General features: G+C 38.2%; 1 protein-coding gene across 1 annotated transcript; it reads right to left on the reverse strand.

Moving 5' to 3' along the window:
* Nucleotides 1-3,962: 3,962 nt before the first annotated feature.
* LOC127105950 (cytochrome P450 72A15) lies at nucleotides 3,963-7,468 on the reverse strand. The gene is made up of 5 exons (XM_051043166.1): nucleotides 7,046-7,468; nucleotides 6,709-6,926; nucleotides 6,041-6,288; nucleotides 5,558-5,939; nucleotides 3,963-4,599 (listed from the first exon to the last, which is right to left on the reverse strand). The coding sequence occupies exons 1-5, from the start codon at nucleotides 7,356-7,358 to the stop codon at nucleotides 4,174-4,176; spliced, it is 1,587 nt and encodes a 528-aa protein (XP_050899123.1). The 5' UTR covers nucleotides 7,359-7,468; the 3' UTR covers nucleotides 3,963-4,173.
* Nucleotides 7,469-25,341: the final 17,873 nt, after the last annotated feature.

Genomic DNA, 25,341 nt, shown 5'->3' on the forward strand with positions numbered 1-25,341 from the left:
CTTACTATTGAGAAGTAAGTAATTTCACCCTTTGGATGTTTAAGGGTCATCGTAGGGTCATCGATAGGTCATTGAAGGCAACAGTTGTAAGGATACCTTAGCATTCGAAGGGACGATCATCATTTAACCGTAGGCTACACCGAAGGGTCATCGAGGGACGAAATCATATATTCGAAGGCAACATCCGAGGGACTATGATTTATTTTATGATGATTTAATCGAAGGGCCATTACTAGGTGTATCCCCACATTCGCGGGACATGACCGTTATACCGTAAGACCGAAGGCAATAAAGAGAGGTCCAAGATCACATATTCGAAGGCAATATTTTAAGATGAATTTCCGTATTACAATCAATTAGGATGAACCTCCACATTAAAATTAATTAGGCAATTAGGATGCATATTCATATTAATTAGTCCATTAGGATGCATCTCCACACTAAAGTTAATTAAGCAATTCTGAATACATCTCCATGAGGGTATCCCACAAATAAAGTGGAATACCTAGCCGACCGTTTCTTCGGGAATATGCAAGCTTTACACAATTCAAACACACGGGTGAGAATACCGAGATAAAGTGCAATTGAAAATTGCACTACAAAATGAACACTACAGTCATAAGGCCAAATAATGCATGATTATAATAAGACAAACATAAGACCAAACACAAAAACAGCTACTGGTACGTTCGCCCCTGCCTCGCCTAGCGAAGGCTTAGCGAGGACTCGCTACGGGCTCGCTTAGCGATGTGCTAGCGAGCGTCTACGGGTTTTGAATTTGACAACAGCACTATCTCCGGAACCTGGAACTTTATGGCATATAGTTGCATGAATAGCATGGACAAACATTCAGGATATTCAGGCATACTTAGACTCACATGTGAAATCAAATTACATGTCAAAACTTTAATCATAACGCATTATGCATATAAAGAATACCGATTGAAAGCATAAAACAGTGGTGATGCGCAAACCTGTTTGCAATTGCGATGTTGACAGGGACTGATCACTCTGGATACCGGATTGAGTTGGGCGGCGGTAGCTCCGGTGCGGATAAGCTGCCTTCAGGGTTTCCTCCTTCTGAATTCTCTGGATTAGCAGGGTTTCTATGCCAGGGTTTCTATACGTCCTTCTCTGTCCGTCTTGGTCTGTCCATTTTCGTGGCTGAAGTGCCAGTATTTATAGTGATCGTGGTGACCTAATGGGCTCAGAATGAAGCCCAGAATTTTCTGTTATCTGCCAGCTTCGCTAGGCGAGCGTGTAGCAAACGTTCGCTAGGCGAAGGATTTGCTCGCCTAGCGAGCAGGCCAGTTTGGGCCATTTTCTGGATTGGGCCACTCGTGAGCTGGGCCTTTGTTCCTTTAAGATCAGTGTCATAAAAATGAGTCGGAGTGCCCTGAAAAATATCTTGAAATATTAATGGGCAAATTTTGGGGTATGACACAAAGTAAGGTTAATTTTATTATCTCAATTCGAGTTTGAATTGATGGCATACATACCCATAGAGAGATCGATTGGGAAACTTCCTAAAGAAATCCTTGTATAGTCTCTCTCTATATCTTTTATAATTCATTTGTGAATTATTGGATTCATCGATTGTGCGATCTATACCTTTGGCTACAATTTTGATAACCTTTTGAAAGAGGTTTTGTTGAGGTGATCACAATCAATTTGATTGTGGTTGAATTTGAAGATAAACAAAACCATACAAATTTCCAAACAAAATAGATTTCACAGAAGGTGTTCGATAATTTGTCTCAATAGTATTTTTGTGTGATTTATCATTTAAAATAGTCTCTACTTCTAGCATTGCATTCAATTGATTGTGGTTGATAGTTTGTTGATCTAATTTGTGTTCATTATCATACGTTGATTGTAATTACGCATATCCTAACTTTTTTATAGTTGTTCGGTTAGACGATTCGATCCGGATACTTTCGCTCGCCATAAAATTTTCAAAACAGTTTTTTGTTAAAGTTTTTAACTTGTGATCTATTCACCCCCTCTAGGTCGAAGCCTATTGTCTAGCAAGTTCCAGATATATTCTCCATGAAAGATAGTAAACCATGAGACACACCCATTGCTAAAAGGAGACAAGTTTTGTCTTAAACAATGCCCTACTACAGATCTTGAAATGGAACAAATGCATAGGGTTTCATATACTTCAGCTGTGGGAAGTCTTATGTATGCTCAAGTTTGCACCCGTCCCAACTAAGCATTCATTGTTGGAGTTCTTCGGAGATATTTAAGCAACCCTGGTATGTAGCACTGAATAGTAGTAAACCGTGTCATGCGCTACCTGAAGAGAATAATAGACTTCGCGTTCACTTATCAGAAGTCAGATAACTTGGAGATCATTAGGTATTCTAACTCAGGTTTTGTAGGACGTCCGAATAGCAGACGTTCCATATTTCTTACATCTTTCTCTTGCTTGGAGGAGCTGTCTCCTGGAAGTCTTTCAAGCAGACTTTAGTGGCTCTCTCCACCATGGCAGCAGAGTTTGTGGCTTGCTTTGAGGCATTAAATCATGCAATTTGGTTGCCAAAAATCGTCACAAGCCTACACATTGTTGGGAACATCAAAAGGCCCTTGAAGGTTTGTTGTGACAATAACGCAATTGTGCTCTACTCCAATAACAATATGCTACAAAATAAAAAAAATTGATATCAAGTATCTTGTTGTGAAAGAGAGAGTTCAGGAGAAGGGAATTTTTATAGAACATATAAGGACAAACTTAATGTTAGCTGACCCACTAATCAAAGGTTTGACACCTAAGGCTTTTCATGGGCATGTTGGTCACATGGATCTTGGTTTTGAGATTGCCTTAGATTAGTGAAAGTATTTTTCCTTAATTTTCTATGTTCTATATTTTGGATTTGTTTTGGTACAAACTTTATGTTATGTTTGATTTTCTGCAGAAATAAAAATGTATGAGGTATTATTGTTATAACAATGTTAAGTTTTTTTTCTTTTTGTTTGTTGCAAATATTATATTTTTGAATTGCACCTAAGGAACTTCAGTTTGATCTCACTAAAGATTCCAGTAGGACCATTTAGAAATATGCATGATTTAGAGATCACATAACATGAAATTTCCATGCCACTCATTCATATCGATATATGTCATTAAGTACGTTGATGCGGTGTTCGTCGGGGTTTCGTCACATTATACGTTAGTGACGACAGACACGGTTGTCCCATTATTGATGTATGAGGTGGACCAGATTGTAAAGCTGAAATCTAAGGATAAATAGCATTCGTGTGTGCGCCTAAAGAACTGTGATAAAACTATTGTGATATATCGCCCAAGTGATATATATATATATATATATATATATATATATATATATATATATATATATATATATATATATATATATATATATATATATATATATATATATATATATATATATATATATATATATTAGCTATTTTATCAAATTTAAGTGGATATGATCGTACACAAGTCGGTTATCTCTTCTCCCCATCTAAAGAAAATTTGAGGCATACAAAATATCGATTGAGAAAGAACTACAAAAACTATCAATTTCCATATTTTATAATTAGAGACAAAGGGATTTTTCTCAATAAATTCAGATATTCCAAAATTATTTTATCGATCCTTTAATTATATACATATTTAATTTTCGCACTTAAATTATATATTATAATTTCTTAAATATATATATTTTGATTAATCGTTTCTAATCTAACTCCAACCCCCTTTAATTTTTTATCTTCATAACTTGTTTTGCCTTTTGATAATAACTCTCCCTAATTTGGAACCAACAACTCAGCCTTTCACACTCCATCCCCACATATTCAAACCATACAAGACTAACCACAAATGATATTTTTTTTAGAACACAAACACAACAAAGAACAATGGAATGGGAAGACAGAAACTCCGTCACCTTGAAAACAAATTCTTTGCTATGAGAAGAATGGGAACAAAAAGATTACACATAACAATCTTATATTACTAAATTAATAAAATATAGGGTAACAAAAGAGTACAAATTGATGATTTCAATGACATACTAGCCAAAGTAACAAAATTGACATAATAAACAACACAATAAAAAAACCAAAACCAAAACCAAGAGTTTCAAATTAAAGGACCCTAATTTATTCAATAACAACTAAAAAGAGTAATAACCAAACTTCACTCTAAAGTTTATGCAAAATAAGATGTGCACCATGCTCAGGTTGAAGAGTAATAATAAAGGAAGGAGCATGAGTATAGGAAGTTGAAAACTCCAAAGAAAATTTTCTAAGGATCATAGCCACAGCAATTTTAGCTTCTAATAAACCAAAGTTTTGACCAATACAAAGCCTAGGACCCCATCCAAATGGCAAGTAACAAACTTTGCTATTTGTTGCCTTTGATACTCCTTCGGAGAATCTTTCTGGATTGAACTCTCCAGCATTGTCACCCCAAAATTCTTTTTCTTGGTGCATCATTGATACCGGTACTATGAGTTCGACTCCGGCGGGAAGGGTTAGGTCTCCGAGTTTTGTGTCTTTGCGGAGGAATCGAGAGAGCATGATAACCGGTGGATATAGCCTTAGACTCTCTTGTAGAATCATCGATATCTGTTTCATAATTAGGGTTACTAAAATCAAAAATTATTTAATATACTTGAAATTCGAAAGATGGTAGCGTTAGTATGATTTTAAATTGCGGTTACGACTGCAAATGTTATTGTTGCGATCATTTTGGTCATTGGGATGCAAAGTGGACTATTGCGACATGAATTTTAACTTGGATTTTAACTCGAAGGTGTTTGAAATATATAAAAACACTTGATATTAATATTTTTCATTTCACAAAAAGTAAAGTAAACTTTGCATTTTGAAATGTTGAGATACTTGAAAAAATATGAAGTTTTTTCCGATGGGATTTCTAATGGCGGTCGAACATGTGATTTTAATCATGATTTTAAATTACAGTTTCCAATTACAATTGCGGTTACAATTTTACTGATGTAGTAGTCTCTGCAACCGACCGAAATTGTAATGTGAAATCCCTGTCTTTCACATTAGGAACCACATCAAACAACTTCAATTTTCCAAGTATTTTTGTAAAATCTTAAAATTGAGAACCCAAAACTCAATTTATTTGTGAAAAATCATAACATTAAGGGTCTTTAACCGTGTTTTTCAAACTATTCTTAAAAAAAAAATTACGTTGCAATGATCGTAATGCGCATCGTAGCAACCACAAGAACCACAATCGTAACACCCGCAATTAATGCAACTAACTACGTCTACGACCGTAACCGCAATTTAAAATTGTAGTTTTAATCACATTGCAATTGTGATTAGATACAGTTGCAGAGGTTATCGTGTCAGCAATATTGCTGCTACAAGGTGTTGCGGATTGCAATTTAAAACGTTGGACGTCACTAGATGTAGAAACATGAGCAGTCATCCTCTTTTTTATAGTGACTTGATCGATGACAGTTCAATTTAGAGTTCAATTTAGACGGAATATGCGAATTGAATATAAATCATGAATATTCGTTTTTGATTATGTAAAGAGAAAACTTACGATTTTAAGTTGACCAATCTTTTCATAATCCGGATTTTCATGACCAAAAACTTGAAAAGCTTCTTCCCTAGCCTTTGTTTGCCATTCAGGATTCTTGGCAAGCAATAACAAAGTCCAAACAAGCAATTCAGCATTTGCTTCTTGTCCTGCCAAATAAAATAGCTTAACTTCATCAATTACTTCTCTCAAACTCATTCCTCCACCACCATTAGCTTTTTCAGATTCCTTATAATTTGACTCCAAAAGTATGCCTAATAAGTCATTGTTTGTAGGTTCCCCAGCTTTTATTGCTTTTAGCCTTCTATCTATGATTTTCATCAGTGATGTTCTTATTTCTTTGTCAATTGCTTTCATTCTTCTGTTCGTATAAGTTGGCAAGAACCTAGCAATAAATAACCACGATTAGAATTAAGATTGTTTAAAAAAAATTCCAGAGAACTGAACCGAATCGCTGAACCGAACCGAACTGCAGTGAAGTCTAACCTGTAACCTGGAATGAAAGCAAACTTGAAAAGGGTCATTGTGAGTGAAATCATTTCTTTTTGAAGTTGAAAAACTCTTTTTCCTTCTTCAAAGCTACTTCCAAAGCCAGCACGAGCTAGAACATCACTTGAAACATTTTGGACAAAAGGCCATACATCTAAATCACATGGCCCATTGGATGAAGTTACTACTTTGTCCAATTTGCTTATCATATCATCGCATGATTGACAAAATATTGGTATCAACATCTGCATAAAATTTTCAAAAATCATAAACATCCCTTATAACTAATATACTTTCTAATTTCGTTTAGACTGGAAAAATAAGTTGGGTCAGGGTAGATCAAAGTTTTAAATCCGCATTCTCTAATATGACAGTTCGTTCTACCGCATCTTTTTATAAATTTTAATACGTGCAAGACCAACATACTGGCCCCACCTTCAGTTTTTTCATGGGGCCGACCAACGATTTTTACCCGCACTTCCCACTTTGTCCAATATATTTTTTTACAGACTTTTGTATAACAGACTTATATTTAGACAGAATAGTACTGTTTGTCACCCTACTTCTAATTCATCTGAGAAGAAAGTACTGGATATAGTAAAAATAAAAATAAAAATCAGTAAAAAATAATAAAATAAAACATCATTAAAAATATATACACCAACCTTCATTTTGTCAACATTGAATGCTGGGGTGACAATTTTTCTGTGTTTGGCCCATTTGTCTCCATCATAGTTTGCAAAGCCTGATGCTAGAAGTCTGAATAATGGACTTACATCTGGTTTTTGAAAATCATACACCTTAGTAGTCATTTCTTTGATCTTGTCAGGATCCATTATGAATATCCTAGGTCTTGGACCAAGCCACATAAATGAACTCTTCCCTGCATAATATAATACTCGAATGAGATGATAAAATATTTCTCAGAGATTCTGCGTTCGAACTCAGCCTAGAGCACATCAGATGATACTATAAAAAAAGCTACAATAATATATAACGTACCATATTTAGCAATAGTATGAACAACAAAAGGCAAAACACGAGGAGCAATATCATTAGAGTAAGGATCCATAGGTTTAGATTTAGCTTCTTTAATCATTTTCACCATGTCTCTAATATCTCCAACCATGATTCGATATGAGTTTCCTTTAAGACCTTGTTGTTTCAGACGTTTCTCTATTCTTTTTGGTGTGAGCCAAATCCAATCTAGTGCACTCCAAATCCACCATATGAACACTGTAATAATCACAGTGATAACTGCAACTTTAGTAGGTTTCAAACTTAGTGATGATAATAATATTCCTAAGTTTTCCATTTTTTTGTGGTTTGGTGTAATGCTCAAAGAAAACTCATAGGTGTTACAATATAAGGATTCGATGATATAGAAATGAATATGATTTTTATGATTAAAAAAAGCACGTGAGTGTACCACGAGAGCCACGAAGTGTATAATTAATATATAGTATATGATATAGTTTTATAATGTAAGAAATAAATAGAAAAGTATTCAATAAAACAAAAACATAAAACACTAAAGTGTGATGTCATTGTTTGCTCGCGTTTAGCGTGGTTAGATATTTTCTAATAAAATAAACTCCTTCAACAACAAAACAACATTTTTTAAGCTAACATAGGAACATTTTAGTTGAAACAATAAAAAAACATTTTTTTAATAGATTGTATTTATTGAGAGAATGAATGACTATATTATGGTAGAGGGGGGTGGTCATAGACTATTTTGTAGGGATTGGTCAATCGTGGTCCATTGAATAACAACCATTGGTTTAGGGTGACATTTAGTATAACCCACATAAAAATTGGTCCATCATAATCTATTTTTTTAGATCTATTAGATTAGATCGATGAAGTGCACAGATTTTATTATAGATTGTATACACTTGATTATCCACTCTCTCTTTCATAGATATTTTGTAAAGGAGGAAAACAAGATCAGAGGTAGTGGCGACATGGTTGTTGGTGGTTGAAAACTCACATTAACACATTGTTGTGGTAACAAAATGAGAGATCAGTGATGTAGAAAGAGTGAGTTCTTCTGATGTGGTGACACGAGTCTTAAATGCGACAAAATGGAATGAACATACAAGATTAACACTCCAACGTACAAGTCATTAAGATCGGATAAATGTAACTTGTAAGAGTGAGAATTAGAGAATAAATATTATGGTGCATGTCATGATTTATATGTGACAGATGGTTAAAACCATATGTGTTTGGTCTGACGTTAGTTGTGAGGGTCGTCCGATCAAATAAGAAGCTGGTCAGTGGATTTGCAATTCAAATTAAGATTGAGACCTTTTTGGAGAGGTTTCACTTGTTTGTTGTCCTTTAATGATGGTGTTTTTGGATTGGGCCTTTGTAGTTGGGCTAATTATGTTGGGCATTTTACCAGTCCAAAACAACTACTATAAGTCCTTGATGTCACGCATGAAGCAAGGATTACGTTGGAAGATTGATGATTCATTTCAATGTCATTCTTCTTCCCCATCTTGGGTTATCTGGGTAGGTCTTCAACTTGGAGAAGGGGAGTGGAGGAGTCTGTAAAGTGTGAGTAGGTGGCTTTGGGAACATGCGCATTAACTGTTTGTCTTATAATTGAATCTTTTTATAGCGAAAATCCTACATGTGGCTCTAGGTCCCCAGTGTAGGGATGGGTGATGTTACTTAAACCACTCAAGTGGCGTTGTGATCTCGAGGTTAATCTTGATCCTTTTATTCCACCTTCTAGCCTTCTCTTAATTTCCAACCGTGGATATGTCTTTTTCTCTTTTATTAAGGATTTTTTTTACCATGACTTACATTTTCACCTCATTGTCAAAACGCCTTACATTTCTTTCACTTTCGATCATCTTTCCCTAAACTCATGCGACATTCCTAGTGATCTATCATTAGTTTTCCTTCCTTTTTTGTCTTTTTACTTAAGAAGTGTTTCTGAGTCTCTAGTGTAACACCCTATTTTTCTAATTTATTTAGTTTAATTGAAATTGTATGTATTTAATTATTTATATCGGATTCTATGTGCATTGAGTGATATATGGATGATTAATATTAGTAGTTGATGCTTTGAGTTGGTAGTGTATAGTTCTAACTATTTAAACAAATAATAGATTTAATAATAATGATAGTTTTATTATTAAAATAATTAGAATGTAGCTATTTTATTTAATTGAAAAAGTAGAAAATAGTAAAGAATGAGGGAGAATATTATTAGTATTTTTATTAAAAGAATATTAGAGTCAATAGGTGCATTTTGGTGAATAAAATAATAAGTGAGGGCAAGGTGGGAATTACTCATTAGAGAGTTTAGGACTCTAATAAGAAGAAATTAATAAGAGTTTGAGAATTAGTACGTGAAAACATGATTGGGAGAAAGAGGCAAGGTTAGAGCTTGAAGAGGAAAGAAGAACTTGGGAAGAATTCTAAATTTCTAAAGCAATCTAAGATAGGGAGATTACTCCTAATATGGTGTATATTGCATGATGGGGTAGAGGGAAATCCTTAATCCCATTAGATTTTCCTTACTTTATCTTTTTTGATGAATGTTGGATGAATGAGTGGTTGAGTTTTGTAATTGTATGCTATGTGTGATGCAATATATGAAATTTGTGCACTGTTATAATTTGAAAATGATGTGTTCTTGTAGATGAAATTTCCATAAGAGTGTGTTCATATATTATTGTGAAATTGATGAACAAACCATGTGAAATCCATGATTAAATGACTGAAATTGCATGTTAAGGGTAAATAATTGATGTTTAGATGCTAAATATTATCTCCCTTGATGTTACTCTGTGATTTGGGGTTAGGGGATGTGAAATCAGAGTTTTGTTTTGAACTCCAATGTAGAAAACGCAGATTATGCTTCTGGTTCAGGGTGACGAGCGTCACCCTAATGACGCCTTAGTCGTCATCATTTTGAAGGTGATGACGGACGACAACTGCCTGACGGGTAGACCGTCATGGTCCCTGGGCAGGGTTGGTTGGGACGATCGTCACTAGAACGTCGTGTGAGATGACGTGAAAGGTGACAAGTGTCACCTTAGTGATGGGTCAGACTTCCAAAATGCGTGTAATTCGCTCAGTTGTGTGGAATTTCCTTGTCGTTCTGATTTTTTATGTGTTGTTGTGAATTTGATGGTGTTTGGCCATTATTCAAATGTATTCAGGGACGGAGTCAGAAATATTAACAAGTGGGGGCAAATAAATTTTAATTAAATTATTGTATGATTAATTTATTTTTTAATGTTATTAAAAATATATATTTTTATGATGTAATCAAATTTTTATTTAATATTTAATATTTTATATTGTTAGATATTTGATTTTTCATAAAGTATCGTTGAAACGGGAAAAAGGAATATACTTCAACCATTTAAAATAATTTTACACTGTCAATCAATCAACAACTTATATTCCGTCAAATCACACTTATATTTTAAAATTACATTAATGACATGGCAGATTAATGAATTTTTATTTAAGAATAATGTAAAACTATTTTATAATTTCAAGGCACCATCTTTAATCTCTATTAAAAAAATAATTTTATTACTCATAATTTTTGTACACAAAACAAAAAATAAAATTTAAAATAAATACATCATTATTTATTTTTTAAAATTGTTAATTTATAATATCAAAAAATAAATATATCAATAAATACAAAAAAAATTGTACCGATATTCTTTTAAGGAAAAATCAATTTAGTAGGAGAAATATCTTAAATTATACTTAAACAAATATTAAGTTATTAAAGTATTATCACTTAAGTAATAATAAAAAAAATTAGTATAATTAATTTTAAAAAGTAAGTGGAGGTGTTAGATGCCCAAGTTTGCTTATTTGAGCTATCAAATGTGGACATCTTTCACTCCTTTTTGTCGAAAAAGTGTTCGAAATCGCCCTTGCTTTTGTTGATTTGCAATACTATGTGAAATGATCTTGGTACCTTTAATTTGTGTGTTATTGTGCAGGAATTAGGCATGAAAGAGTAGAAAACTAAGGCACAAGAAAGATGGCAAAGGAACCAAGAAAGAAAGCAAACATAAGCAAGCTCGCTAGGCGAGTGAGGTAGCGAAGTACTCGCTAGACGAGCACGCAGCGAGATGTCAGCGAACACTCCCAGACTTGGACAAAACCAAAAAGATCAAAACTCGCTAGGCGAGCATCCAGTGAGCAGGTAGCGAACAATTCCAGTAGCAAAAACATCAAGATTCGCTGGAGCGAATGAGAGAAGCGAGGGCTTCGCCTAGCGAAGGATTGTTCGCCTAGCGAACAGATGCAAACTGGTCTGGGATGATTCCTCTGGACGCAGGCTCTTCTAGTGACTTATTTTAGGGCTCGCTAGGCGAACCATTCTGCCCGCCTAGCGAGCATGACAGCTCAGCAACCATTTCTATAAGTAGTATGGGCTACTTTTTGGAACATATCTTTTTTATCATCTTTTTACTTGTTTTTTGCTTAGAGGTGATTTTTGTGCCCTAGAAACCCCATTTCTCATTCTTCTTCTTCTCTTGACAATATTTTACAAAAAGAAGGTGGATTCCCATCCAATCTCGATTCTTCGACTCGGATGTTGATCAACCTTCTTCCGAAACTTGTTGTTCAAGCTACCATGAAAATGAGTAGCTAAGTCTTTCATTTTGTCAAGGTTAGATGTAGATGATCATAAGCTTTGTATGTATATGGGTTTATCTTCATTTGTAAACTCTTTGATGATGAATGTATGGTGAAAACCTTGTTTTATTGATAACTCTTTGTGTTGGTTTATCATTGAAAGGTGTTTTCCAACTCTTGACCTAGGTTTTCATCCATCCTTGTTCTTTAGCTAGAGATAGTTTTGAATGAGTTTGTTCACTAAAAAGTTAAACCTAAAAGTTGTCATTTTGATAGATTGTGTGAGAAATCAACAATGGATCAAAATGGGAAAAACCACAATGTGTGTTCGAAATAAACACATTGGGAGGATTTTGTGAATGTGTTTATCATCTAATGGAGTTTATGAGTTTTGTTTGATCGAACATATGCATGCAAAGTGATCGTCGAACCCTAACTTTGACAATCTTTCTCAAATCGTAAAACCAAAACTTTTACCGCAATTTCTTACTTTTTATGCAAGCTACCGTAACCGAAAACTAAAAACCCCTTGTTACTATAAGTTAAGAACTTAACAACTGTCGAACGGCGGCAATATCACATAATCCCTGTGGAGACGATAACAAATCCCGATACTCTATCCCTGTACCAACAAAATGGCGCCGTTGCCGGGGATTGTGAATTGATATTGCGAGCATCACAATAGTTGCTGAATTTTTAACTTCTGAATTTTTGACGTGTGCTTGTTAATTTGTTTGGTTTAGTGTGCAACTTTCGTTTTATGCGAGGGCAGGTTCCTGAGGACTAACTTCTTTTTGATCCCGAGATCGAAAGAACCGCAAGGAGACTGAATAGCAGAACGAGACGAAGGTGGTAACAAGCTAGACAACGACAAGAACAAGGAGAAGGTTCTTCTACAACACACCCACCACCTTTCACACCTATCATGGATCCACCACCACCACCGCCCGTTTCCACACCATGTGTCAACAGTCCGAGGAATACAGCTCAGTTTGCCAACCATATGGGAAGGCAAGCCGAGATGAAGACGAGAACTCTTAACTTGCTATACGGAAGTCCATTCACCGGAATGGACCATGAAGACCCCTTTGCTTTTCTCACCAAATTTTACGAGATAGCATTGGCGGCCGGAGTTGATCAAGCTCAAGAGCTACCGTTGTTCAAAAGACTATTTCCTCATGCTTTTCTCGGCAAAGCCAAAGATTGGTACTTGGATCAAACACCTGCAGTCATGACGGATTGGAACGTGTTGGAAGAGAAGTTCATTGAAAGATTTTTCTCCCACAACCGGTTCATGGAATCCAAAACGGCTATCTCCGTGTTTTCGCAAGGAGCCAACGAATCATTGAATGAGGCATGGGAAAGATTTAAATCCATGCTTCGAAAGTGCAAAGGGCATGGTTTTGACGAATTGACGCAAATCCACATTTTCAAGAATGGCCTTCAACCTAATTGCAAGACCTTATTGGATGCTACCTCGGGTGGTTCTTTGTTGTCTAAAAGTGCCGCCGAAGCTACTGATATCATTAACCGTATGGCTCTAAATGACCTCCAAAGTCAAATTAGAGGCAACACTTTGAAGAAACCGGGAGTGCTTGAACTTGGGACAAACGATGCTATTCTTGCCCAAAATAAACTCATTTCACAACAAGTTGAACTCTTAACCCAACAAATAAAAGAGTTGAGAGAGCCTTAAAAAGCTAAACAAATAGCTTGTTGTGAGCTTTGCAAGGGTGATCATGACACCGGGTTTTGTCCACCTCCCGGGTTCGAAGAGGTGAATTACATGGCGAACCAACAAGACTACCAACCGAGGCAACAACAACAACAACCGTATCAACAAAATCCTCAAAATCAACAACAACACTTTCAAGGGAATCAAGGGTTCCAACCAAGGGCTAACTATCACCATAACCAAGGTTATGGGGGTGGTACTTCTAGCCGTCAAAATCCTTACCAACCTTAACAACCGCCGGTCGTGACTTCAAAGTTAGAAGAGACATTGACACAATTTATGCAATTGTCGATGGCTAATCAAAAGAGCAACGATGCGGCAATCAAAAATCTCGAAACTCAAGTCGGTCAACTTGCTAAACAACTAGCGGAACAACAACCCAGACCATCTTTTTCGGCGAACACGCAAACGAATCCAAAAGAGCATTGTAAAGCGATAACGACGAGAAGTGGAAGGGAGTTGATTAGTGAGAGTAAAAAAAGAGATGAGAGTGAAAAAAGAGAGGATGAGAAAAAATATGAGGAGAAAAAAATAGAGGATAACATTGATGTTGAAGTTGGGGAGTGGAGTGAGGAAGAAGTTGAAAAGAATGAAAAAAATGGTGAAGTAGAAAATAAAGAAAGTGTGGAAGTTGAAAAAAATAAGAGTGATGAAGTGAAGGTGGAGGGAGTAAAAAAGAAAAGAGAGAGGAATTCTAGAGTTTCTAAAGGAAAGAAGGTAGTGGGCGCTACTCCAATCCAAAACCTTCCGTATCCACATGCTCCATCTAAGAGGGAGAATGAACGGCATTACACCTGGTTCATGGATATATTCAAACAACTTCAAGTGAACATTCCGTTTGTCGAAGCATTGGAGAAAATGCCTAAGTATGCGAAATTCATGAAAGACATACTTACTAAAAAGCGGAGGTACACGGAACCGGAGACAATTGTCCTAGATGCTAGTTGTAGTGCAATCATTCAACGGATGCTTCCGAGAAAAGAGGTTGACCCGGGACGAGTTACTTTGCCGGTTACAATTGGTGATGTCTATGTCGTAAAAGGGCTAATTGATTTGGGGTCAAGCATTAATCTAATACCATTGTCTATTGTGAAGAGGCTTGGCAACATTGAAATGAAGGCCATCCGGATGACTTTGCAATTGGCCGATAAGTCGACTACCCATCCTCATGGGTTAGCCCAAGATGTATTGGTCAAAGTTGACAAATTCTTCTTCCCGGTTGATTTCATTGTGATTGATATGGAAGAGGATGACGATGCTCCGCTTATTCTTGGCCGACCGTTCATGAAAACCGCACGCATGATGATTGACGTTGACGACAGTTTGATGAAAGTAAGGGTCCAAAATGAAGACGTTACTTTTGATCTATTCGAAGCCATGAAGCATTCAAAGGATAGTCGTGATAGCTTTCGCATTGATGTGATCGAAGAGGCAACTTTTGAAGTTTCTAAACATATTCATGAGATATCTCCTATGGAGTTAGCTCTTGATGACTTCTTTGAAGTTTTCACAATTGAAGAAGAGCAAGCTCTTGATGAATGCCTAAGGGAACTTGATAGTCTAAAAGAGTTACATCCGTGGGAAGTTGAGGAGGAAGTATTGAAGAAGGAGGTTAATGAAGAAAAATTGCCGATTGAATTGAAAATGTTACCTTCTAATTTGAAGTATGCATTCCTCGACGAGACCGAAGCAAAGCCGGTTATCATAAGCAATCTTTTGTCAAAGAATGAAGAAGCCCGTTTGATTAATGTTTTGAAAAAGAATCAAGAAGCCATGGGTTGGACTCTTTCCAATCTCAAAGGAATTAGTCCTTCCTATTGCATGCACAAGATCTTAATGGAAGAGGACTTTAAGTCGGTAGCTCAACCGCAACGCCGCTTAAATCCTACTATGAAGGAAGTTGTTAGAAAGGAGGTTGTTAAGTTGTTGGATGCGGGAATGATTTACCCGATTTCGGATAGCCCATGGGTTAGTCCTGTACATGTGGTTCCGAACAAAGGTGGCATTGCCGTGATTCGAAATGAAAAGGATGAGTTGATCCCGACAAAAGTGGAAATGGGGTGGCGTATGTGCATTGATTATAGGCGGTTGAATACCGCAACTCGAAAGGATCACCTTCCACTCCCGTTCATGGATCAAATGCTAGAAAGACTTTCTGGGCAACAATACTATTGTTTCTTAGATGGCTATTCCGGGTATAACCAAATTGCGGTTGACCCGGCCGATCAAGAAAAGACGGCTTTCACATGTCCTTTTGGAATTTTCGCATACCGTAAAATTCCCTTTGGGTTGTGCAATGCACCGGGGACTTTCCAAAGATGTGTGCAAGCTATTTTTGCCGACCTTATCGAGAAAACAATGGAAGTCTTTATGGACGACTTCTCCATATTTTGTGGTTCCTTTGGTCTATGCTTGGACAACTTGGAAACGGTTCTTGAAAGATGTGTGAAGACAAATCTTGTTCTTAATTGGGAGAAGTGCCACTTCATGGTGACCGAGGGGATAGTGCTTGGTCATAAAGTCTCTTCAAGAGGGCTTGAAGTTGATCGTGCTAAAGTTGAAGTGATTGAAAAGTTGCCTCCTCCGGTGAATTTGAAGGGAGTCCGAAGCTTTCTGGGGAACGCCGGTTTCTATCGGCGCTTTATCAAAGACTTCTCAAAGGTAGCTAGGCCTTTGAGTAACTTGTTGGCTAAGGATCAGGTATTTCTTTTAACTGATGAGTGTTTACAAGCTTTTGAAATTTTAAAGGAAAAATTGGTTACCGCTCCAATTATAGTCGCTCCAAATTGAAATTTAAATTTTGAGCTCATGTGTGATGCGAGCGACTATGCAATCAGAGCGGTATTAGGCCAAAGAAAAGAGAAATTTTTTCATGCGATACACTACGCAAGTAAAGTTCTTAATGAGGCTCAAGTTAACTATGCCACCACTGAAAAAAAATTACTTGCGATAGTGTATGCGCTTGAAAAGTTTAGGTCCTATCTTATTGGTTCCAAGGTCATAGTGTATACCGACCACTCGGCGATTAAATATTTGCTCACCAAACCGGACTCGAAGCAAAGGCTCATCCGTTGGATCCTCTTGTTGCAAGAATTTGATCTTGAAATCAAAGACAAGAAAGGATCGGAAAATTTGGTGGCGGATCATTTATCTCTCTTAGTTAATGTGGAGGTTACCGCTTCCGAGAAGGAAATCCGGGAAGAGTTTCCTGATGAAAAACTTTTCAAAGTTCAAGTTAGGCCGTGGTTTGCGGACTTTGCGAACCATAAGGCTAGTGGTTTGGTGCCTCCCGACCTAACTTCGAACCAAAAAAGGAAATTTCTCTCGGATGCTAAGTACTACGTGTGGGATGACCCATACTTGTTTAAATTGGGTGGTGATAACCTTTTGAGGAGGTGTGTTACTGGCGATGAAGCGCAAAGCATTCTTTGGCATTGTCACAACTCGCCTTACGACGGACACTACAATGGGGCAAGAACGGCCACTAAAGTCCTTCAGTCAGGATTTTATTGGCCTACTATTTTCAAAGACGCAAATGCCCATGCGCAAAGTTGTGATAGTTGCCAAAGAAGTGGTGGGATTGGTAAGAGAGATAAGATGCCTCTCCAAAACATCCAAGAGGTTGAAGTATTCGATTGTTGGGGTATCGACTTTGTTGGACCATTCCCACCCTCATATGGTAATGAATATATGCTTGTGGCGGTTGACTATGTTTCTAAGTGGGTTGAGGAGATTGCCTCACCTCGGGCGGATGCTAAAACGGTAATAAATTTTTTGAAGAAAAACATCTTTTCCCGTTTTGGAACCCCCCGTGTGTTGATTAGTGACGGAGGGTCGCACTTTTGTAATGCACCGTTAGAAAGCGTTTTGAAACATTACAGTGTATCACATAGAGTGGCGACTCCGTATCACCCACAAGAAAACGGTCAAGCCGAAGTCTCTAATCGTGAGATTAAGAGAATTCTTGAAAAACCGTGTCGAATTCTAAAAAAGAGTGGTCGCAAAAGTTGGATGAAGCTTTATGGGCATACCGTACCGCTTTTAAAGCTCCAATTGGGCTAACTCCTTTTCAATTGGTATTTGGTAAGACTTGCCATTTGTCGGTCGAATTGGAGCACAAAGCTTTGTGGGCTCTGAAATTATTGAACTTTGATAAGGATTTGGCCGATGAAAAAAGAAAAGTGCAATTGCTTGAGTTTGAAGAAATGCGCAATGTCGCATATCACTCGAGTTGGTTGTACAAAGAAAAGGTGAAAGAGTATCATGACAAAAAGCTTAGGAAGAAGGAATTTGTGCCCGGACAGTTGGTCCTTTTGTTCAATTCTAGGTTGAGGCTATTCCCCGGAAAATTGAAATCTAAATGGTCCGGACCATATCGTGTCAAAGAAGTCAAAGAGTATGGAGCTGTTGTCATTGAGGACTTGGAGAAGAAAGATAGTTGGACGGTTAACGGCCAACGTTTGAAGATTTATCTTGGCGGTCTTGTGGATCGCGAGAGTTGTGCAATCTGCTTGGCTGCTCCTCTGTGAGCATCTCGAACCGTCGAGCTTTTCCGACGTTAAACAAGCGCTTGTTGGGAGGCACCCCAACATTGTAAGTATTTACAACTTTGTGTTGTATGGTATTGGTGTTCAAATTGGTGGAACCTTGCTGAATTGTGTTGTGCAGTGCTGTTTTGAAAAAAACAAGATCCTGTCATATTCGCTAGCTGCTCGCTAGGCGAAGACAGTAGCGAGCTGTTCGCTAGGCGAAGACAGTAGCGAGCCGTTCGCTAGCTCTTCGCTAGGCGAACGTTGCGTGACGGAACTTTATTTTATTTTTCAGAGGGCCGCTCATTTGGGCCAAAAACCCATTTATTTTGTTTTAGTCTGAACTGTCACGAACTCACTCTCACTTTCACACTTTTCACTTCCATCTCACACAAAAACTTCGAGAATCATCCTTGTGCAAACCCTAACTGTTGCATTTCAGAATCAATCAACCTCTTCAATCAGGTTTGTTCTGTCTCCATTCCTTTGTGCTTTCAATGTTGTAAATTCTGAAGAATGAGTCATTAGGGTTGAATTTGGGAGACTGGGAGATTGGGTTGAATTTTAGGTTTGCATGTATGTTTAGAACGATTCCTAGCATGTTAAATTACTTTGTTTCTGGAATGGGTATCATTAGACTTTGGGTTTTCTGAAATTGGATTGTTAACAGTGGAGAACTCAGAATCCCGTAACATTCGCTAGCATCTTCGCTAGGCGAATCTGTGGCGAGCATTCGCTGTCACTTTGCTAAGCGAACCCGTAGCGAATCTTCGCTGGGTCCTCGCTAAGCGAAGCTGTAGCGACCATGATAATATCTGGTTTTTCTGTTTTGATCTCTAATCTGTTTTGTGGTTGTGTGCTGTTTCTTTTCTATGATTTTACAGATGGCATCCAGATCAAGTGCTGCAAAAAAGAGAAAGGTCGGGAGCACTTCCCGCACTGTGCCAATTCAATCTGACAATGATAAATTCGTTGAGGCAAAGCAAGCCGCACGTTATGTGGCGTTGGAGAAAAGGAAAATCTTACCTGAGAAGAGGTTTTTGATCAACCCACAAGGCGAATATCAGACATTTGCAGGGTTGATAAATAGCAAGAAATGGGACAAGTTGATCTCTCCACTCGAAAGCTATGATATTGAGATAGTGCGCGAGTTCTATGCGAACATGCTGCCAAATGACGACGAGCCTTTCACTTGGACTACAAGAGTGTCAGGACGTCAGGTCGCTTTTGATAGGGATGCTATTAACTGAGTGCTTGGTGAACCGCTCCATCTGGGAGTTAATGAGAGGGATGCATACCACAGAGATCTGAGGCTCCACAGGGACACTGATACTATTTCTGCGGCCCTGTTGTTTGAGGGAAAGTCGGTTGAGGTGAACCGGTCTGGGGTTCCTGTGAGGTACCATCGGGAGGATATGATTCCCTTGGCTCAGCTGATCTTGATGATGGTTCTGACTAACATTAAGCCCAAGTCACACATGTCGACCGTGCCGATCCCAGTGGCACACTTGGTCCACTGTATTCTAACTAATGTACAGATCGATGTGGCGCGAATCATTGTGATTGAAATGAAGTCCGTGGTTGAGAGCGGGCTGAAGTCGGGGGCGCGAGTTAACTGCCCCCTTGCTTTTCCTTGCCTCATCATGGCTTTGTGCCTACAGTCGAGGGTGAAGCTACCCTCCCGCAGTCAGGTAAGGATTCCGTCCGCAATCGACGATCGATATGTGGCCAAGTACTGTAAGCCGAAGAACTTCCGAGGTAGTACAACTGCTGATGATACCGGGGCTGCTGATGGTCCTGGTGCTTTTTCTCAGGGGTTTGATCCTTTCCAGCAAGTTGTTTGCAATTACAATTGGGATTGGATGGCGGTGACTCAGCGCGCCATGATTGATATACATGACTCTATGCACTTATTACAGTTGCAGGTACGTGACCCTTCTGGAGAGCATCCTATGATGACAGTTGTGCAGTTCCTGCAACATGCTAGCTGGCCTGAGGACAAACCTGTTTTCGGAGATGGGGCGGGTGCTGGTGTGTCGCATCCTGCGAAAAATCAACCGGCGAGCTAAAAATAAAAACACACACAGAGCCGCCACTAAACGTTATTTATCCCAAGATAGGGAAAGGAAACGCTCAGAGAAACCTGGAAAGACATGGTCTCGCGACCAGAGAGAAAAGGTTCGGGAGTCGGTTACGCGAGGGGAAGGTATTAGCACCCCTCACGTCCGTCGTACTCGACGGGATCCACGTTCTAAGAAAAGAAAAGGTTGCTAAACATCACACACACACACAGGGAACGCATGTGGGGTTAAGAGAAACGGGCTCGATAAGGTATCGCACCTTATGCCTACATATCTTGTCTGGAACAAGAATCAGAGCCACTGTAGTTCGGCTTACGCACGCCAAACAACACAAAACATACAAACAAGCACGGGTGGCAAACATGGAGCCCGACAACCACTGGATGGAATTACGTCGGCATCCGAACCAAAACACGCACAAAACGGCAAACGTGGAGCCCGACTGCCAATCACTGGGCTTACGTCGGCATCCGAACCAAAAACACCAAACAGCACAGTCAGGTAACAAGTAAACACACGCAAAAAAGAAAAAGGTTGCCCGGAGTGGTCTCGCACGACCACCTGCCTACATACCTCGTCTGGCACGAGGATCAGGGCGATGTAGTTCCCCTGAAAGGGACTAAATTGCTAACCAGAAACCGGGGAAAGATACACAACTAGGGAGCTGAGACTCGAGCCTAATGTTGTCATGCATCGTTAACCCTAAGTTCGGTTTTCTATTCTACTTGCATAAGCAAACTAACCTAACCAGGAAAGAAGCTAGCACACAAGCATACAATCATATATCATCAAATGAGAACAGGTATCTCAAACAAGCATGTCAATCAGATATCCACATAACACGCACTATAGCCAAACAAGGGGGCTCAATCAATCAGGTTTGACTGCCTAAGCAATCGTCTGTACAGGCTGTGTTGGCTCTTAACCTTGCCATTACGAGGCTAAGGTGAAGCAGATGATGGGATGAAGTGAGGATCAGACCTCACAGCTCTTATCCCTAACCAGGGAGAGCTGACAAATGAGCATGGGTCCAGAATAGGGGAACCCTTCTATACTCGACTCTGACACAATGTGCACTGCACAAGATCTTGGGCTTTTGATCTCAATGCTACAACCATGTAATGGGAGCAAGGAGAAGACTCAACTGAATAGTGGGGGGTAGACTGCATACCCCTACCTTCCACCAATTGCCTTATTTAAAGGACTTTCACCTGCTTGGGCTTAAAAATAAACAACCACAATCATTGCCTCTTAAGGAGGACTTCAGACATTTATTTGCCCGGCCCGGTAACAGCCGGGTCTCCAGACTACATGAAGTCAAGAGGACTTACCTCAATGCGAGTTGCTTAAGCAACGCAAAGCAAAAGTTCACAAGGAACTGAGCAACTAAAGTACCTGGAAACAATCCAACACAGTTAGTACTCAGACAGACAAAACCAAACAGCAAGTGTTCAATCAATCAAACTATACAAAGCAATGCACAACAAAGCAAGCTCAAAGCTTAAGCCTAAGCTTTACCACCTACAAAACAACGTTATGTTAGTGTACAAACATCAAACCACATCATTTAAAATTGATTTGGATCATTCTCCATGTGCATTATGCCTTTGATCCTGAAAAATCAAGCAAACATTAGCAACTAGACCACTAGGCCAAGCCTAGGGTCCAAAACAAGAAAAAATCCTTAAACAGCAAGGCATTCACAAACCAATCTCAAATTAAAGTCAAACAAGAGCAAACATCATTGGTCTCATGTTTATATCATTCCTTATGCTCATGTTATGCACAATAGTTCAAATGAAGCACCAAGCATATAAACAGAACTATTGCATTCAAATCCACATCAAAACAAATCCAAAAATTCTCAAATTAATTACACCTAAACAGGGGATCACCAAGGTCTACCATGTCAAATTTGAGCTCATTTGGGCAAATGGAACCATGTTAATGAAAATCAACAAAAACAGACACAATTTCATGCTTCAAACCACAACATCAATGCATACATTCACTTCAAAAATTCACATCTCATTGAAAACAAAATAGAAATGGATGGGACCAAAACAGGGATGTCACATTATGTGTCTATTACATGCATATCAAATTTCATGATCATACAGTACCATATGAGGATTTCTCAATCAATCTACCAACCTAGGTCACATGAGCTTGCACAAATGATCACCAGAAATGAAAAATCATGATCAAATTGAAAATGCAGTGTAAAATTCCACAAAAATTCATACAATATCTCAACATGCCAACCAATCATCATGCAAAATTTCAATCAATTCTAACAAGTATAGGTCATGTAAAAAATTCCAGAAAGTTGACATCAAGAGGTGTGACACAAATTGTCACACCTAAGTTCCATAATTTGCTGCTCAATGACCAGGTATCAAAAATGCATGAAATTTACATATAAATGAACATCAACCAGTCAAGAATCATCACAAAAATTTTCAAGAATTTATTTAATGATATGAGCATTTCATGAATCAATTAGCAAAATGTAGCAAAATATGGCACATGTGGAAAAACCCTAGGTCAAATGGAATTTCTACCAAGCACAACTTTGACCAATAGGTCAAAAAAAACCTACACTCAACAAGGAAGCTATAGAAAAATTTTCCATATTTTAGGAATTTTCTACTATTTTTTATGAATTTTTAAAGATGTTTGCAATTTTTTAATAATTAAATGAATTAATTAAAGTTCATAATGGCAGTTTCGTAATTTATGCTTGGCGCGGGAGGGAAACTTGTTATTTGAAAATTTGAACAGGATTTTGGATCTAGCAAGCTTCCTATCATCGTTCCAGCCATGAATTTTCCAGAAAATTGAAAAAAATGATGAACACGAAATCTCAATGGAAATTAGCAAACTTATAGTCGTTGGAAAGGTCTCTCCACACACAATCCAAATATGCACTCTATTTGTCCTAATTGTTCCTATATCAAGAGAATCGAAGCACTTAGGGTTTGTGTTCATACTTTCGAATCCAGATTTCTCCCTAATCAATCCACTATTCTCAAAACCAAGCACATATCCATGACCTACGTGACTAGCACTTTCAAACGCATATGAACAATCAAAGAAACATGAGATTCAAAAAACCTCTAACCTGGAAATGCAGCAGTGATTCGTGATGTTTCCAAGCTTATGAACTCAAAACAGCAACGCAGCAAGCTTCAGGAAGATGAATGCTATGCTCTGTTTCAATTACTTCCACTCCTAGTGTCCACAATCCGGATTTGCCATTGATGAGGTGATGTTGAACAGTTGCAATTGGTGTGGTAATGGATGATGATGACCACGAACAGATGAAGAGGAATGTGATGTAGGATCAACACAAAAAGAAATTCGAAATTTGATCAATTCTTGAGGAAGTTTGAGGAAGTTGAAGATTCTTGAGTTCTTGATGATTTTGGAAGAGTTTGAGAGATTTCAGATCCAAACTTGGTAATTGTGCATTCTGTTATGATTAACCAATGATTATGAATATATATGTGCACTTAATCCAAGCTCTAATCACATAATTAGCAATTTGGAAATGTTAAGTGAAATTGGTTATTAACAAGTGAGGGCATAATTGTAACTTCCACATGACAGCACATGCCAGCTCAAATTTGGTTCCAACAAGTCCAAAATACCATATGTAATGTGTAGAAACAATTCTCATTTCAATTGGTCATGTATTTTGCAATTTCACCCTTTGATGGCATAATGTCCAATTTCAACCATTGCACTTTTCAAACCAAAACTCAATTTGCAAAGCCTAGCCATGAAATGAGGATTCAAACACATTCTAAATGCCATTCCTGAGGTGTTGGAAAAAGTCCCATTCAAAAATTCCAATTATTTTGAGAGTTGGACAATTTTGCCCCTGGTCCAATTCAGCTGTCCAGTTGAAAAGTGACTTTTTGCCTTGGCCATTTTTGAACAAATCCAATGATGCACCCTCAAAGTACATGTCAAATGGAGTTTGTGCATATAAAGAACTTGCAATTTGGACAAAGTATGTGGTAATTATGGCCTCCTGATTACGGGTCATTTTGGAAATTCACTGAGCCCTAATTTCCAAACCATACATTGGATTTTCAAGTTCTTGGACTTTTTGGAAAGGTGAGAACAAGATCTACAACTTTCATGTTGAACAAATTTTCATTTGAAGCTTCCTTGGACACGTGGCCTTGAGGTCCAAAACTTTCCATTTTTGGAAACTTCAGTTACAAGTCACTTGCTATTTTTGGCAGTTTTGGTCCTGACTTGATTTTCTTCATTCTTAAGCTTTGAGATGTCATATAACACTTGTTCCAACATGAATGAAGTGTATCCAACTCATTTCCACCTCCAAATCCATCAGATCATGTACAGTTGACCACAGTTGACTTTTCAACTGATAGATGAAATTGGCAATGCATAGATCAAATTGAACCCCAATCTTCAACTGAAATGGCTCAAGGGTGAAACCCTAGCCTCAATAAGCACAATATAATCACAAAATGATCCTCATCTCCATCACAAACCTCATCTTCTGATTATGCCCTGATTGGCCCAATACAACTGATTAGGGTTGACCAGTGGTCAAAACCCTAATCTCAAGGAATCTTCTTCAATCTCCTGATGACACCAAACCATGATGATGATGATGTATCATTGCAATCAAAGTGAAGACCAATATCCTTTGAGAATCATGAAACCCTGATTCACAGCCCAATCCTCAGATGGCCCATGATCAATCAATAAAACCCTGGCTTGCACCTTTGACTTCCTCATCTCCTGATCAAGACTTGGGAAGATGGCTTGCACAATGTAACCACATGATATGCAACATGAAATGCCTAATGCCCTAAAATGAAATGCAAATATGTTAATGCTTAGTCCCACGAGAGGAGGGCAAATTTTGAGGTGTTACAGCTGCCCCTATTCAATCCACTGTGAACCTGTCGATACGAAATAGCCTCGGCTTTCGGATGATCAGGATGAAGAGTGATTGAATACCAAGAACAGACGAACAATTTGCACTCTGATGGGATATAAGTAACGCCTGTCAGCATCGGCGAAGAAACAAACTCTGAAACGTCGACCTGGATACCAAAATAAATGGTAACTCAGGGATAACCATGGCCTGATCACCACACATCCACTCGGGATTATTATTCTCCCCTTTTTCTTCTTTTCTTGGACCCCGAAATTTTCTTTTCTTCTTCTTGGTCTGAAAACCACGTCGGTCTGATCTCCGCTTCGGTCTGAACTCCGCTTCGGTCTGAACTCCGGAAAATTGCTTGCGCCAATGATCCCCAATCATTGCATTTG

The sequence above is a fragment of the Lathyrus oleraceus genome, chromosome 7, assembly GCF_024323335.1.
Source record: "Lathyrus oleraceus cultivar Zhongwan6 chromosome 7, CAAS_Psat_ZW6_1.0, whole genome shotgun sequence".
NCBI classification, from domain to species: Eukaryota; Viridiplantae; Streptophyta; class Magnoliopsida; order Fabales; family Fabaceae; genus Lathyrus; species Lathyrus oleraceus.